Source organism: Camarhynchus parvulus, chromosome 17 (assembly GCF_901933205.1).
Source record: "Camarhynchus parvulus chromosome 17, STF_HiC, whole genome shotgun sequence".
Classification (NCBI taxonomy): Eukaryota; Metazoa; Chordata; class Aves; order Passeriformes; family Thraupidae; genus Camarhynchus; species Camarhynchus parvulus.
This window is the reverse complement of record NC_044587.1, coordinates 3,415,920-3,432,164: the sequence shown is the minus strand read 5'-3', so window position 1 is coordinate 3,432,164 and position 16,245 is coordinate 3,415,920. Positions and strand designations below refer to the sequence as shown.

Sequence of the window (16,245 nt, the reverse complement as noted above, 5' to 3'; positions counted from 1 at the left end):
ACCAGCTATAACCCCGCAATAACCCAGCAGCTGAGCCCTTCCTGACAAAAACAAGTTCTGGATTACAAAATCCAGCCCAGCTCCCTCTCCCCAAGCCCCAGCAGGGCAACGGGACAACAAATCAGCCTGGCCAGTGGTTCTGCTCAGGCACAATGAGATCCAGGGGCTCTGCATTCCCAGGTTATCTGGATAACCTCTGCCCAGCATCTGTTTGCAAAGGGCCTGGTACCAAGTGGAGCTTGGACCTGGGAATCCATGAGTAACACAAAAATAATCCAAAAAGCAATGCAAATAACCCAAAGTAATGCAAAGATTAACAGGTAAGTGGCTTTCCTGGCACTCACATCCAGTGCTGAGGAGATCCCTCAAGAAGCAGGGTGTGGGAGCAGCCCACAGCTTTTCCCAGCCGCCTTAAACCCACAGAACTGTGAAAATCCAACAGTTGTTTCAGTTTTGTTTTTTTTTCCAGCAAAGTTCTGCAGAATTTTTTCAGGAAGAACAATGCCAAAACACCCAGGGATGGGCTTGAGCCCGTCAGCCCTGGGATTATTGGATATCCTGGGATTCCAGGGAGCACAACACGAGGAGAGCAGGGTGGGAGGCTGAAAATCCATTTCAGATCCACACACACTGGAAATGTCAAACCCCAAAGACCTGAGCCAGCCCTGGGTGGGATGTGCAGCCAGTGCCAGGAGGATTTTTGTCCAATTTTTGAGTAAAACCCTCAGTGGGTGGAGGGAGGAGAAGGATTGATCCCTCAGCACTCCAAGCCTGGCTGCCGACGTGCCAGAGACAAACCCAAGCAGTTATTAAAGCACCTGGAGCACAGACAAGTTAAATGTCTCTTTTTGGGAGCAGCAGAGGCAGGTAATGACAGCCCTGCTCGGCTGAATAACGGGTTTCTATAGAGCCACAACACTCCTGACAGCCTGGCTGTGTCACACAGCATCCTCACAGCCTCGCACTGCTGTGAGAAGAGCTGTCTCTCAAAAACAAAAGCTCTAAATCAGAGGAGGGAAAAAAAAGGAAAACCAAAAACAAACAAAAAAAAACCCCAACAAACCCAAAAAAAAAAAAAACAAAAAAAACCCAAAACAAATAAAATAAAAACCAAAAAAAGCCCAAACAAACAAACAAACAAACAAAAAACTCTAAATCAGAGGGGGAAAAAAAGCAACAACAACAAAAAAAACCCAAACAAACACAAAACAAACAAACCAAAAAAAACCTAAAAAATCCCTCTAAATCAGAGGGAAAACAACAACAACAACAACAACAAAATAACCACAAAAAAAAACCACCAACAAAAAACCCCTCTCTAAATCAGAGGGAAAAAAACCAACAACTACAACAAAAAAAAAAAACTAAAAAACAAGCACAAAAAAAGAAAATCCCACCCCCCAAAAAAAACCCCAAACTAAACCAAAACAAAATAAAAAACCAACCAAACAAAATAAAAAACCAAACCAAACAAGATTTGAGCAGAGAAAAGGAGATTTTCCTGTGAAGGGACTCTGGAGAAGCTGGTGGCTACAGGGGTTTATTCCTTCCCTCTGCCCCAGCTCAGGGGGTTCAGCATCCCTGCACACACACAGCCACATCTTTGGCAATTCCTCTCTGCCCCTCTGGATTTATTGAAGGTTTTACTCCCACTCCTTTCACTCCCTTCCAGTTAAATCAGGTGTTTAAGATCATTTTTGTCCCCACATAAACCAGGTAATTCTGTTCACTCAGCTCTTGCTGCTGGAGCCCAAAGCTGAACGTGGGTTGGCTTCAGTTTAATTTTTGTATTATTCTACAAGGAGGGGAATCCCTCCAGAATCCAGAATCTCACCAATCATCACTCTGGGTTTATAAATTTTAAAACCTGAGCGTTTTAAATTCGCTTTCAAGTCCAAGAGGCTTTAGAGAACACTTCAATCACCTTCTCCTGCATTTCCCCAAAGCAACAAAAGCAATGTTTGTCTGCCTTTCCTCAAGGAAAAATTAAAGTGTCACATCACAGGATGCCAGGGAAACACCAGGGGAGGAAGAGCCACAGAAATCTTTAACCTCAGTGCTGGATCCTTGAGGCTGATGAAGGATGGAGAGGGACCAGCACAGGGAACACATTTGGGAAGTGCCAACACAAACCTGGTGAGCACAGCAAGGGCCAAAGTGCAAGAAAAAGAGACTTTGATGAGCACAAGGAGCAGGGATGGCACCCACTGGACCAGGTCACTGAGACACAGAGTTATTCCCAGATACATTAAATATTCCCCACACACACAGCCAGCCCAAGCCAGGGCTCATCTGGCAGATGGAGCCTTCCAAAGGAACCCAAAGCCAGCGAAAAGTACTCTTGGCTTGGGGTGAAATGACAAAACAAAGGAGACTGGAGCCTCAAATCACATCAGAGTCCCACAGCCCAGCCCCAGCCCTGCCCACTGCACAGGAACAGATTTTGCCCACGCTGGCAAAATTACCAGAACTATGAAAACTCAATGAGGCTTCATCTTCCATCAATAAATTCATTTATTTTTCTATAGAGGCTCTCCCCCAGCCCTGGCAGCTGTATGCTAATTCCCCCTCAGCACTGCATTATTATCACTTGGAACAGATGTTGCAGCCACTCCAAAACCTGGAGGTTACAAAAACTATTAACCTAAGCTGGGCTGAGGAGGAGGAACAGCTCAGCCCTGTCCTTCTGTCCTTCTGCCACTGCCCCCAGCCAGGCTTTGCTCTCCCTTCTCCAGCTCAGCATCCACAGCAACGAGGGGATCCCAAACTACTGCACAAAAACACCCCCAAATCTTATAATTTTAATTATATATGTTATAATATATAATATAATGCTATATAAGATATATTATAAGTTATATTCTATATTCTATTCTATTATATAGTTCATATTTTATATATAAATTTTATATTAGAATTATATATATAGAAATTATATTATATTATATATATTTATATATTCTATCTATAAATATATATTTATATATAAATATATAATTTATATATAAAATTATATTTTGTATTAAAATTATTTATTTTATATATATTATATTTTATATTAATTTTATTATGTTATATGTTATATATTATATTTTATATTATTTTTATTATATGTTATATATTATATGATATAAATTATATTCTGTATTCTATATTATGTTATATTACATTATGTAATTTTATATTATTATATTATTTTTATACTATTATATTATTTATAATTTCTTATAAATTTCAAGAGTTCAAGGGAGATGCTGTGATTTGCTCCAAAAACTCAGAGAAATCAGTTACAAGGTCCCAGGGGGTTTTCAGCTGGGCACAATGTGGATGCAGCTATTTGGGGATTTTTTGGAGGTGTATTTGATGGGGGCAGTGTGCAAACAAAGTCATTTCAAGCCCAGATAAATCCAACTGGGAAAAGTTCAGCATTCCCCATGGAGTTGCTTTCTCCACAGCAGCCCAATGTGGCTCCTGGAGTAATTAATGCCAGAATCTAGTTATGACCTTTGAATAAATTGTTCTTTTCTGAAGGGAAAGCTGTTAAACACGTTAGCAAATATAATTAAGAGGGGAAGGGGGGGGGGGAGGATGACAAAAATCTGGAATTAAATCTCTCCTAATTAAAAATGCTTCTTGCAACAACCTGGCTAAAACCCCACTCTCAGGCAGATACTGTAGCTTCATTAAAGCCTCCTCATTACCCTTCCCGAGATAACCCAGCTGTCAATACCAGGAAAATTCACTTCTAACCTTTGTCACCTCTAAGGAAAAAAAAAAATAAATATTTAGGTGTTCTCCATGTGGGGAGAGCTTGGGGACGTGCACCTGAACATGCAGAGGGTGGAAAATGCAGCAGGGGAGCAGCAAAGGGTTTGTCTGGGCTCTCACCTTCCCCCAAAGGAACAGGTTTGGCTGCTCAGGGTGTCTGACCATGATTTCTGCATCTCAGCTGAAGTTCTCAGCAGAGACACACTGATTGCATCAGCTCCAGGTGGCCAAAGCTGCAGGGAGTGGCAGCAGTTGAAGGTGGGAAATCCCTTGGAAGTGCCCTCCTGCATCAGTGGGAGCATCCCAACCCCTGGGGAGCCCAAAACTGATGGGTGAGGAAGAGCCTGAATGAGGGATGCAGGACTCCAGGCGGCTCTCCAAAATGCAGTTTGTGGTATCCATGAGCTACAGCAGCCCAGGGCTGTGGGTGACAGAGCTGTGCCTACAGCTGTCAGCTCCAGCTGCAGGCAGCCCTGGAGACCCTGAGTTTAGGTTACAATGCATTATAGACTTTTCTTTTGGTTACAATGCATTCTATACTTTTCTTTGCTGAGCATCTTAATACAGCAGAACCAATCTGTACCTTAACTTTTATCTATAGCCATCATAACTGCTGTAATTACCATATTCATGTTACTGCTCTCCAATCACTAAAAGTTAGTACATTACAGTTTAAGCTAGAAGTTGTTTTTCAGTTTTCTTGCAGTGGAAAATTCTGAGACCTTTTTTCTACTTGCCACATTTGCTGACCTGTTTGCCTGTGCTATCTTTCTGCTTGGTAAAAACATCTTCTTGTTTGGGGTGGGTTTATCCTTTGCTCTAAGCCATAAAAACCCCTTCTAAGTAACACACCTTTTTCCTTCTTGGTTATCCAGGGAGACTGGCTCAGCAATTCTTTTCTTCTATATCAAAACTTGCTCCCATCTCTACTCCTTCATCAGGCTCTACATTCAAAAATCTTTCTGCTAAGCATCTGTGAGACTCTTGTCAAACTTTCATGCTTCCCAACAGATGAGGAAGGGTTAAAATGAGGTGACAAATCTGTGATGCCAGCCAGGAGCCTGCCCTGTGACCTGGAATGGGATCATTCACATCTGGCAAGATCCCAGGTGACACTTTGAACTATTTCAGAAAGCCCTTCAAAATCTCCACTTTTCTGCAGAATTCTTTGCGCTCAGGCAATCCCCACTCCCAAAGCCTGTAATGCATTGTAACCAAAAGAAAAGTTTACAAGGAAATTTTCTGGTTTATTTTCTGCTTAAAGCCACAATTCTCCCACAGCTATGGGAGGAAAAGCCTTGTCTCTTTTTTCTTTTCCTTTTTTTTTTTTTTGTTTTGTTTTGTCTCCTTCTCTCTCCAAGGCTCACCAGTGACTTTCTTGGAAGATCACTCACATGAGAAAGTGCTTCCCATAAACACAAAATGTGCACACAAGCCTGTCCCAGTGCTGTGCACATTTCCTGCCCTGGGGCCATGCCACTCAGCCTGGGATTTCCAGGGTTTCACACACTCCAGGTCTTAAAGAAATACGCTTTTATTTACATATGAATACATTTTATAAAATATATAAATACATAAACTTTTATATATTTAGTTATATATAAATATATGACTATGTATTTTAGATATTTATTTTATATATTTAGTTATATATATATAAATATACAACTGTTATGTATTTATATAACAATGTATTTATATGTGTATCTATACATAAATAAAATATAAATATAAAATAATTTATAAACTATAACTATCATAAATAATAAATATAAATATTAAATATATAAATATGCAAATATATACTATATAACTATATATAAATATATAAATATATATAGGTATATATAAATATATAAATTATAAAATAAAATATAGATATAAATATTTATATATAAATATATAGATACATAGATATAAAATATATATAAATATATAAAGATATAAAGATAGATGTCTATATAAATATATAGATATATAAAATATAGATCTGTAGATTTAAATAAAAGATATATTTTTATATACAAATAAAATATTTATATAAAATATTTTTACACACCTATCTGTAGCCCATATTTTATACATAAAACATATTTACACCATCACAGATCTATCTCCCATTCTCACTGCTTCTGCCCCAAACCCAGCCTCTCCGGAGCAAGGCTCTGCTTTAGGAAAAAACCTGTATCCTGCACGAACCTGAGTGCCCTGAGAGCATTCCCAGCTCTGACAAACCCCCAGGAGCCAAACACCTCATCCTGGAAAGCCCAGAACCCCTCCCTGCAGGGCAATCCCGGTGCCAGAGCCTGCCCTGGGGTTCTCCTGCAGGGCCCAGGAGCTGCCACAGCTCTGGCAGGAGCACTGCCCTGCTCCCAGGCTGGCTGCACATTTGTTTTCCAGGCACTGGGTGCCCCCAATTTCCACGGATTTCACAGATAATTCAGTGTTTGTGGTGCTGAACACAAATCACTCCTCCCCTTCCCCAGCCACAAACCTCCTCTGTTCCCCCTTCAGACACCAGATGTTCCACGGAGCTGAAAACCACCATAAAACACACCAAAAGATGTCAGTGCTCCAAAAGGGCCAATTCACTCCCTCCCTGTCACTGTCACATTTTCTGAAAAATCCTCTTTGCCCAGGATTTCTTCTCCTGGGAAGCCGAGAAGCCTCAGAGAAAAAGGAAAACAAGATTATCTCATTTGCTTCTCCTGTGTTTTGCTGCTTTGGAATGTGGTTTGGAGATTGTTTATCCAACAGGTGAGTGTTTGGTTTCATGTGAATTGTTTTAACTCAATGAACAATTATGGTCAAGCTGTGTCAGGACTCTGGAAGGAGTCACAAGTTTTCATTATCATTCTTTGTAACCTTCTGTCTGTATCCTTTCTGTATTCTTTAGTGTAGTTTGGTATAGCATTCATAATAAAATGGAATATAAAATATATTTTATATTATATTTTATTTTATATATAATAAAGTATAATATTAATATATTAATATATTTTTATATTTATATAAAATATGATATATAATATAGAATATAGTATAAGATATAATATAAGTGTAATATAAAATCTAATATATAAAATATAATATCTAGAATATTATGTGTAGAATATAATATATTAAATATAATATAAAGTATAAAATAAAATATAATATATAAAATAAAGTGTAGTATGTAATATAATATGTAATATAATATAATATTTAATTAGCCTTCTAAGAGCATGGAGTCAGATTCATCATTTCCTCCTTCATCCAGCAAATCTCACACCCCTCCATCAGTGTTCAGGCAAATTGCTGCAAGACAAAGAGCAAATTTCCTCCCTGGGAACCTTTTAACCTTCCCCCCACTCCTCATTTACCACATCCTGGAGGTTTGGGGCCAAAGCAAGTCCCAGGGTCCTGGTCCCTGCTGGAGCACCAGGGACAGCCCAGAGAGGCACAAAGCCCTCCCAGGCTCCCATCCCAGCAGCATCTCCATCACCTGGAGCACAGCTGGGAGAGGGCACTGAGAGATGGGAGATGTTCAAACCCCAATGCTGAGAAGCCCGGAGGCATCACAGTGAATAAAATCTGATTTTCTGGTGGGTCTGTAGCACAGAGTGCATGCACTGCAGAGCCACGAGGAGCAGTCAGGATATGAGTCAGGCTGGGGGCTGTCCAAGGAGGCAGAGGAGGCTCCTGCAGCTGAATCCTGGCTGTCCAGCCAGGGTTACAAAACAGGAACAGATTCCACATTGCCTCCTCAGAGCAGAGGGTGCTGGCCACAGGAGGGACCAGGGGCAGGCACATCCTCTGCCCTGGGGCAGGAAGGGCTGGCAGCTCTCAAACATCTTCTTGGGGACTCCAGGGAAATGTCCAAAAAGTGTCCAAAGAGATCCAAAGAGGTGCCCAGAAATTTATTCTGCAGGACTGGTTAGACAAGGCAGGGGAATCTGATGGCCAAACATGATCTGCAGTGACCTTCCTGAGGAGAGCTGGGGTTTTTTCAGAGCCTCCACAGAGCAGCAAGCTGCATCTGCACCTGTTATTTTCACAATTCCTTCCACAGTGGAGCCCTTGTGGCTTTAGGCAGAGCACAAACACCCCCTGACCCAGGAGGGGGGACTCAGACACCCCAAACACTCATCACAGAAACCCAAAAAAAACCTGTCAGGTTAGGGCATCTGAGCTAAACCTTGGGTTAACCCAGACTAAACTCCAGGGCTGGGCTAGTCCAGGATGTCAAACACTCCCAGAAGCACAAAATGTGCAGGGAAAAAAGCAAATCCCAGGCACAGGGCTCAGCAGCTGTACAGTCACAAAGGCCAGGGATGGGGATGAGACACCTGGAGAGCAGCACCGATTCGTTAAATATCCGAATTTCTGTACTCTGCAGCCAGGAGGGAGAGCCCAGCCCTGCCTCTGTATCCCTGCCTGTCCATCCCAGCTGTCTGTCCATCCCAGTCCTGTCTGTCCATCCCAGTCCTGTCTGTCCATCCCATTCCTGCCTGTCCATCCTAGTCCTGCCTGTCCATCCCAGTCCTGTCTGTCCATCCCAGTCCTGTCTGTCCATCCCAGTCCTGTCTGTCCATCCTAGTCCTGCCTGTCCATCCCAGTCCTGTCTGTCCATCCCAGTCCTGTCTGTCCATCCCAGTCCTGTCTGTCCATCCCCTAGTCCTGCCTGTCCATCCCAGTCCTGCCTGTCCATCCCAGTCCTGTCTGTCCATCCCATTCCTGTCTGTCCATCCTCGTCCTGCCTGTCCATCCCAGCCCTGTGTGTCCATCCCAGTTCTGTCTGTCCATCCCAGTTCTGTCTGTCCATCCCAGTTCTGTCTGTCCATCTCAGTCCTGTCTGTCCATTCCTGTCTGTCCATCCCATTCCTGTCTGTCCATCCCAGTCCTATCCGTCCATCCTATCCCTGCCTGTCCATTCCTTTCTGTCCATCCCAGCCCTATCTGTCCATCCCATCTCTGCCTGTCCATCCCACCCAGGGTCAGTGTGAAGCAACATTTCTCTCCCTGCCAAAAGTCAGGTCCCTCCTGGCTCCAGATGAGCTGAAGGAAAAGGGTCTGGGGCTCCCACACCCACAGAATTCGGGGCGCTGGGTCCAATCCCAGCAGGCTGAGGTGGGGATGCTCAGCCCTCCCACAAAATCCACCCCAAATTCCCTCATTTCCCCAATCCCTCACCCAGCCCCAGCAGCTGGGCAGTGCCAAAAATGCTCCTGCTTCTCTCTGGAGGGACCCAGCCCCCAGGCACCCCCTGCTCCTGGCACAGCACCCCGAGCAGGATGGACCAGCCAAGCATTTTTTACAGTTCATCAACAGGGACAAGAGGCAGCTTGAAAAAAAACCCAACCAAATCACTTTTTTTGCTTTTTTTGGTGGCTTTGTGCTTCTAAAGGCATCTATTCATCCAAGAGCCTGTTGCTGGTAGGTGTTTAATGCAGGTATTTAGCTCTCATCCATCATTCAAGAGCGTGGAGGGGGGAAAAAAATAAAAGTTTTCACTGCTTTTTAGGCTGCTTGGCACAGCTCACAGCATCCATCCAACACCCTCCACCTTCTCCTGCCCCACCAGAACATTGAATATTTATGAGCCTTCAGCTGCAGGTTCAAGTTGGATCCTTCACGCTCAGAGGGTCACAAGGAGGCTCCCAGAAGGGTTTGGGGTTCTGAGTGGGGCTGGGCAGGAAGAGTGGCAGCAGCTCACACAGAGCACCTTTTTTTTCCCTTTTTTTTTTTTTCCCCTTTGTGAGGCTCAGCACATCCCAACGGGAAGTCAGTGAGACACAGTAAACAGGGATATGCAACCAGGCCATTTTTCACTTTTTTTTTTTTTTTTTTGGAACAGAGCTCAGTTTCAAAAAAGCAGAGAGTAAATAAAAAGCCAGAGGAGCTGAGCAGGGTAAATCATGAATAGCTACACAAACCTTGCTCAAAGAACCCACCCAGCCCTGATAATATTAAATTATATTTAACTGCTATCATGACATATGGAAGCAATTACAAGCACTGCAGCTATAAACCCTTCAAGTGGCACATTAAAAACCCCAAAGCCTTGTGAATAATCACCTGCCCCAAATCCTCCAGCATCCCCCTCACCTCCCCTGTACCTGGGGGAGCCTCAGAGCCACCTGCTCCCAAGCTGTCACAGCAAAGCAGCACCTCCATCACCAACAAACAGGATTTGGGGGGCAAATGGAGAAAAAACAGCAGGTAAATGTGACAGCTCAGGCAGAGCTGTGGGCAGCAGTGGGCAGCCCAGCCATCACTGCAATTCAATTTGCTGCCTCTCATCAGCCCCCAGGGCCCCAATGAAACCTCCAGGCGCTGCAGGGAGGGCTGCATTCCCTCTGGAGAGATGGCAATATGCTCCCAAATAAGAATCCTTAATGAGCTGGCCATTACTGCTAAATTCAACTCTGCGCACCCACCAACACATTCGCTCTGTGGCTGCTTCACTTCCAGAACCCAGGAGGTTCTGGAGCAGGAAAATGAAGATTTTTAGCAGAGACCGTGAAGATATTTAGCAGAGACCATGAAGATTTTTAGCAGAGATATTTTGCCCAGACCAGCCTTTGATGGGGGTGATATCTATGGGAGTTTTGATGTTAAATCCCACCACCACAGCTTTGTGTAGGCACCAATTTTCACCTTTCTTAACCCACAGAGACTGCAGCAGGTGCTCAGACAGCCAGGACAGGGCAGTGGGGCAGGATTTGGGGGGCTATTGCTTCGTCCTCAGTTGTTCTCCCTTGAATTAACCCATTTTCCTTCAGCTGCAGAGACTGGGAGCAGAAATGGCTTTCAAAGCATCCCCAGGAGGGATGAGACTGAACCAGAGGAGGGACAGAGATCTGGAACTCTGCAGGAAACTCCCAGATCCCCCCAGTTTTCCTGGATAATTCCTGATCAAATCCCACACCTGCAAAGGCGTCTGGCACAGCTGATGCAGAGCCCATGAGGTTTCTGCTCCAACCTCGGCTGCCCTACCAACCCCCAAACACATCCAAGGCCCTGTCAGGAAGGATTAATTTTATCTAAGACAAATGCCAAAAAAGTAAGGAAAAAAAAAAAGGGAAAACCTCACAATATTCACAGCACCAAATATTAACCTCACCCAAAGGTGCAAGTGTTTTATTGCACGTATTTTTTTATGCTGAAACAGCAGTGGAGAGTCATTTAATTTGTATTTGACCAGAGACATAACAAAATTAGGATCCAAAGCTAATTACTGATGAAAATGTAAAGTTTAAAGATCTCTGCCTCACCCACAAGAGCACACAGTGACAGAGGGCTGGGATTAGGAATGGGAATGGGGAGGGGAGTGGGATTTTGGGGTGGCTCTGGGGCAGGGAATGCAGAGCAGAGGGCTCCTACATCTGTAAATTCCAATGTCCTTTGCATCACACTCTGGCTGGAAAACCTCCCTGAATGCCACCCCCAGAAATCCAATCACAGCTACAGACATAATGATCAATAAGCACCAATCACCCCCGTGCCATTCCCAGCTCTCCAGAAACAGAGAAGCAAAGAGCAGAAATGAAGTTTTACTCCATCAAAGCTGCCCTCACGTCCAGTGACTCTCAGAAGAGAGCTGGGACTCAAGATTGCTTTTCCTGTTTATTTTGTTGGCCACTCTGCAAGTTCTTTGGGTCATCCCATCCTCCCAGGCACCACCACAGAGCAGATTTGGGCTCTCTGAACTGAACATGAAAATAAAGCAAACTCCAGACTGCAACCTAACGGGATGATTTGCCTCATTTATTTAATTACTCATCGTGTATTATGCTTAATAACCCCCTACTGCTGCATACCTGAGCTGAGCTGATTTTACTTCATTTTTTTTTTTTTTTTCTCTTTTTTTTCCCATTTGTTTAAGCCTCCTTCCACCAAACCAACCAGGAACTGGAAACACTTCCAAGCACAGGGAGGTTTTATGAGGTTGGGGACATTTTAGGAGGACAGGGACACCAGTCCCTGCAGCCTCCCTGTGCTGCCAACACTCCAACCTCACCTCTCAGCACACCTCCAACAGCTGCAAGGAAAAACAAATCAGCACGGAAAAGGATTACAAAAAAAGGAAAAAATAACACACAAGCGCCTGGATCTTAAAGTGTTTCTGTGCAGTGATGTGATTTCACCTCTGGCCTTTGAAACGCTCCTCACCTCGGGCAAAAATCTGTTTTTCATTGCACACCTGCACACCTCACTTAATTCAGAGGGAAAGGTGGATGACAGAGTATTTTACTGGCTGCTTCAAGTCTAGCACAAGTGTCTTGTCCCCTGGCACTTTACCTGATTAATAACAAAATGAGCTCTCTAGTGAGGCAGACAGCTGGTTAGCCAGTCCAGCCAGCCAGGCAAAATGTGCATTTATCATCAAAATCAGCCTCTGGAGCTCCTCAGTGCACATCCCTGCCCCGTGTCTGGGTGACAACGATGGATTCCTACACAACTCCTCTGCAATTTGGCCCAGACACACTGAACTGCTCCCCCAGAGCCACAGCAGGGCTGGGGCATCCCAGGGGGGCTCAGCCCCTTCCTCCCCATCACCTCAGGGCAGCAGAAGCGCCTTTAACCACCCTGGGGAAAAGCCAAATTCCCAGATTCCCAGGAATTCCCAAAAACATCAAATAGAAAGGCTGATTCCAGAGTGGTTTGGGTCCCATCCTGGTTGAGGATGAGACCTCAGCTGAGCCCCTCCCCAGAGCATGCACTCCCACAGCAGGTGATGCTCTGCACTCCTGTGGGCTCAGCTCTGCGCTGGTCCCCTCTAATGACCTCATTTTCAGAGACAGGGCCACCAAACCCACCCCAATCAGTCCCCTCACACGTCCCCTAAAGCTGTGAGAGCAGCCAGGTGGGATAAGCACAAAGCAGTTTTATTAAAGGGCTGGGAACTGTCCCCTCCACCCAGGCAGGGACAGCAGGAGCCTCCTCTCCAAACCTCATCCCAAACCAGCCCAGCATCACAGCCCCCACAGAACCAGAGCTCAGGCTGGAAAAGCCCTCCAAGATCCAGTCCAACCCAGATTTGGTGCCAAATCTGCCACCAAACCACATCCCCAAGTGCCACATCCTCAAACCCATCCTGACCTCCCCACGGGGCAACTACCACACCAAAATTAGCCTTGTAGGATTACAGTATTCCCTTAAAAAAACCCCAAAACACAGCGTGCCGTTCCCAGCACGTTGTAGGGAAGCTCCAGCCCTCCACATGCCCAGCTCCTGCACTGCAGTTTAAATTTGGAAACACCAGCCTGAGCGGAAAACAGTTTGATCAGTTGAGAGCCTGGAAAGCCAAGAGGAAATCTCCCAGCATTGTTCCACCCTGGGAAGAGGCATCAGGACGTGTTTTTATCTATTTATTTACTGGGGGATGGTTTCAGCACGGCGCTGGGGGATTCCCATCCCGGTGCTCTGCAGGATCAAGGACAATCCTCACAGCAAATTGCACTTTGCTCCCCAAAGAGGGGCTCCAAAAATCTCCAAATCTGGGAGCTCCTGGCTGTCCTGAGCCACAGCAGCCACACGTGGTTATATCCTGCTGGGTGAAGGGGACAAACTGGAAAAAAACATCAAAACAGCGCCCTGGAGGGAAACTCCAGCGGAAAAAAGGGAGAGGGATTCACTCTCACAGCACAGGAACTGAGCTCCTGTGGGCACTGGAGGTTTATTTATCCCGGAAGGTTTCAGCGAAGTTACAGACAGAAAGTTTCCCGTCGGATTTCACCGCTAGAACCTGTTGTTCAAAAATAAAAGCCAACGCTCTGAAACGAACTTGTCAACACAGGGGCTGCCGGCGGGCAGGGCACAAAGCCCCATTTCGTTTGTTCTGATCGATTTCACTTCCCGATTCCCATGCAAATACCCGCAGCTCAGCCTGCAAAAACACCAGCGGAGCTGCGACACAAAACAACCTGAGCTGAGCTGATTTTACTTCATTTTTCTATTTTTTTTCCCGTTTGTTTAAGCCTCCTTCCACCAAACCAAGCAGGAACTGGAAACACTTCCAAGGATGGAGCCCTTTTAAAGGAGCCAAATGGGAGAGCCACGATGAAAACAGGGCAAGGGTGGAACTGGGGTCCCTGCCCTGAGCCCCCCATCCCCTCCGGCTGCGGGGATGCAGCACCGGGGCTCGGACACTGCTCCGGCCTCGCTCCCTGCCCGGCCAGGCTCGGGGCAGCCTCGCAGAGCCCCGGAGCTTCGCGTGTTTTCATAAATTTATTCATTTATTTTGCTTTGAGTCTTCCCAGCCAAACTTTCGTCCCGGCGCCCGCTCCTCCCGCACATCCCAGACGAACCAGCGCCTCCATGAAAACCCCCAATAATCCCATCTCCTCCTAGCCCTGTTATTTGCTTTTGTTTCGCCGCGGCTGTAAACACGAGGGGGATGTTTCCCTCCTGCCCCGGAGCCTTTCCCGTGCGGCCGCGGCTCCCCGGAGAGAAACCGGGGGCATAAAGCCTGGGAGGGGCTGCCGGGTGCTGGGAAAATTAATCCACAAACATCAGAGCTTTATGTCCAAAAAGGAGACAGAGGAGTCCTTTCACTTCATTCGAATATAGAGAGAGGCTATGGGGCATTCTCTTAATTTTTAACAGAGGAGTCCTTTTACTTTATTCCAATAAAGGGAGAGGCTATGGGAGCATTCCCTTAAGGTCTCTTAAATTTTTATCCTAATTTCTCGGCCGCATTTCATCCGGGGGGGGTGAAACAGAGGGTCTCCCATCCCATCCCATCCCATCCCCATCCCATCCCATCCCATCCCATATCCCACCAAGTTGTGCAGAGCAGCAGCCGCATGCAGGGATCCAGGTGCTCCCGCCAGCCACCCCTCCCTCCATCCACCTCTCCCCTCCTACCTGGGACATCTGCGGCCTGAAGTTGATGTCCTTGAGGTCGATGGAGCCGGGGGACAGGTTGTGCAGCAGCTGGCACAGCAGCACCCCGTCCCGCAGCGCCTGCGCCAGGTCGAACACCACGGCCGAGGGCCAGACCACCCGGTGGTTCGGGGGCAAAACTTTGCAGTCGATGAGCCAGCGCCCGCACTGCCGCCACTCCTCCATGGCCGCGCTCTGCTGGCTCCCCCGGCCTTCCTCTTCCTCCTCCTCCTCCTCAGGGGCCGCGGGCAGCCGCCCGAGGGGCCGCGGCGCTGGGCGGCTCCGCGCTACCGCCCCGCTCCATCGCCGCCCGCCGGCCCCGCCAGCATCGCTGCGCGCCGGGGCTGCGAGCGGGAGCGGCGGGAGGAGGAGGAGGAGGAGGAGGAGGAAGAGGAGGAGGAGGAGGAAGGAGGGCGGCGCGGAGTTTTCCGGCGGAGGGCTGCCCCTGCCCCCGCTGCGGCCCCACCGCCTGGGCCGGGGTTAGGCGCGCCGCATCCTCCGGGAACAAAGCGGCGGATGGACGGACGGACAGACAGGCGGACAGGCGGACGCGGCGGGGCCGCCCCCCGCGCAACTCCGTGGCGGTGCCCGGTGGAAACTTGCGCTGCTGAGGGAGCCCAGCTGGCGGCCGAGCCGGGCACGGCCGGGGGGGGCGAGCGCTGCTCTCCCCGCCCCGGGCACCGAGCAGCCCCCGGCCCGCCCCCGGCACCGAGCAGCCCCCGGCACCGGGCACCGAGCAGCCCCCGGCTCCGCGCAGCAGCCCCCGGCCCGCCCCCGGCCCGCCCCGCCGCCCCTTTGTCTGCGGGAGCCCGGGGGCGGAGGGGCTTTGGCGACGCTTTGGCTCGCAGCCCGCTTTTTCCCCCCCAATGTTTTCCCCTTCCCCCCTTTTTTTATTTTTCCTGGGTTTTGTTTTGTTTTTCCTCTCCCTTGTATCCCTCCCTCCCTCCCGCTCCTCTCCCTGTTCCGGGAAATCCGCCCGGAGCCCCGGCGCTGCTTCGCTGTCCCCGCTGGCAGAGCCGCCACCGCGTTTTGTGGGGTCTCCCCTCCCCAGGGCTCCCCCGGTTCCCCCAACGCTGGGGCAGGGCAGGAGCGGTGCCGGGGCTCCCCCGGTTCTGTGGCAGGAGCGGTGCCAGGGTCCCCCCGCCTCCCCGGGGCCGCACACGCTCACACAGACCCCGCTTTGTCTGAGCGCTCGCTGCCCCTCGTCATCCCGTGTTTGGGTTGCAAATACTGCAGGGGAGATGTTTAACCCAAACAAGGCACCGTGTTCCTTGACTTCCAAACGGGAGGACAACTCCTATAATTAATTACCAGCGTATTTATTAAAAACCTCGACGCTCAGGCATTAACTCCTTGGCAGCAAACTCTTGAAAAATCCCTGATTTTCACCGGTGGCTTCCTTCCAAATCAGCGCGGCTTAGAACAGCCTCTTTTCAAATCTGTTCCGAGTTTTCTTCCGAGATCCTCTCCCCAGAGTTTGCCGATTAATTTCCAGCCCGGCTTTCCAGATAGGCAGAACCGGAAGCCGGGACTGGGACGAAGGGAAGCTATTAACCTGGATGTCAAACAAATGCAGCACTAATCTCTTCCAAATGGAGCCAAGCA

At 47.7% G+C, this 16,245-nt stretch overlaps 1 protein-coding gene across 5 annotated transcripts in view; it reads right to left on the bottom strand.

Annotated features, from left to right (window-relative positions):
- The window catches only part of VAV2 (vav guanine nucleotide exchange factor 2), a 122,021-nt gene extending 106,654 nt beyond the window's left edge, over window positions 1–15,367 (bottom strand). Inside the window, exon 1 of one of the 5 annotated variants that reach the window (XM_030961587.1) lies at window positions 14,623–15,367. In XM_030961587.1, the coding sequence (XP_030817447.1) occupies window positions 14,623–14,826 (204 nt within the window). In that variant the 5' untranslated portion in view covers window positions 14,827–15,367. The remainder of the gene's footprint in view (window positions 1–14,622) is intronic. The other 4 variants (XM_030961583.1, XM_030961585.1, XM_030961584.1 and 1 more) reach the window with 4 other exon arrangements.
- Window positions 15,368–16,245: the final 878 nt, after the last annotated feature.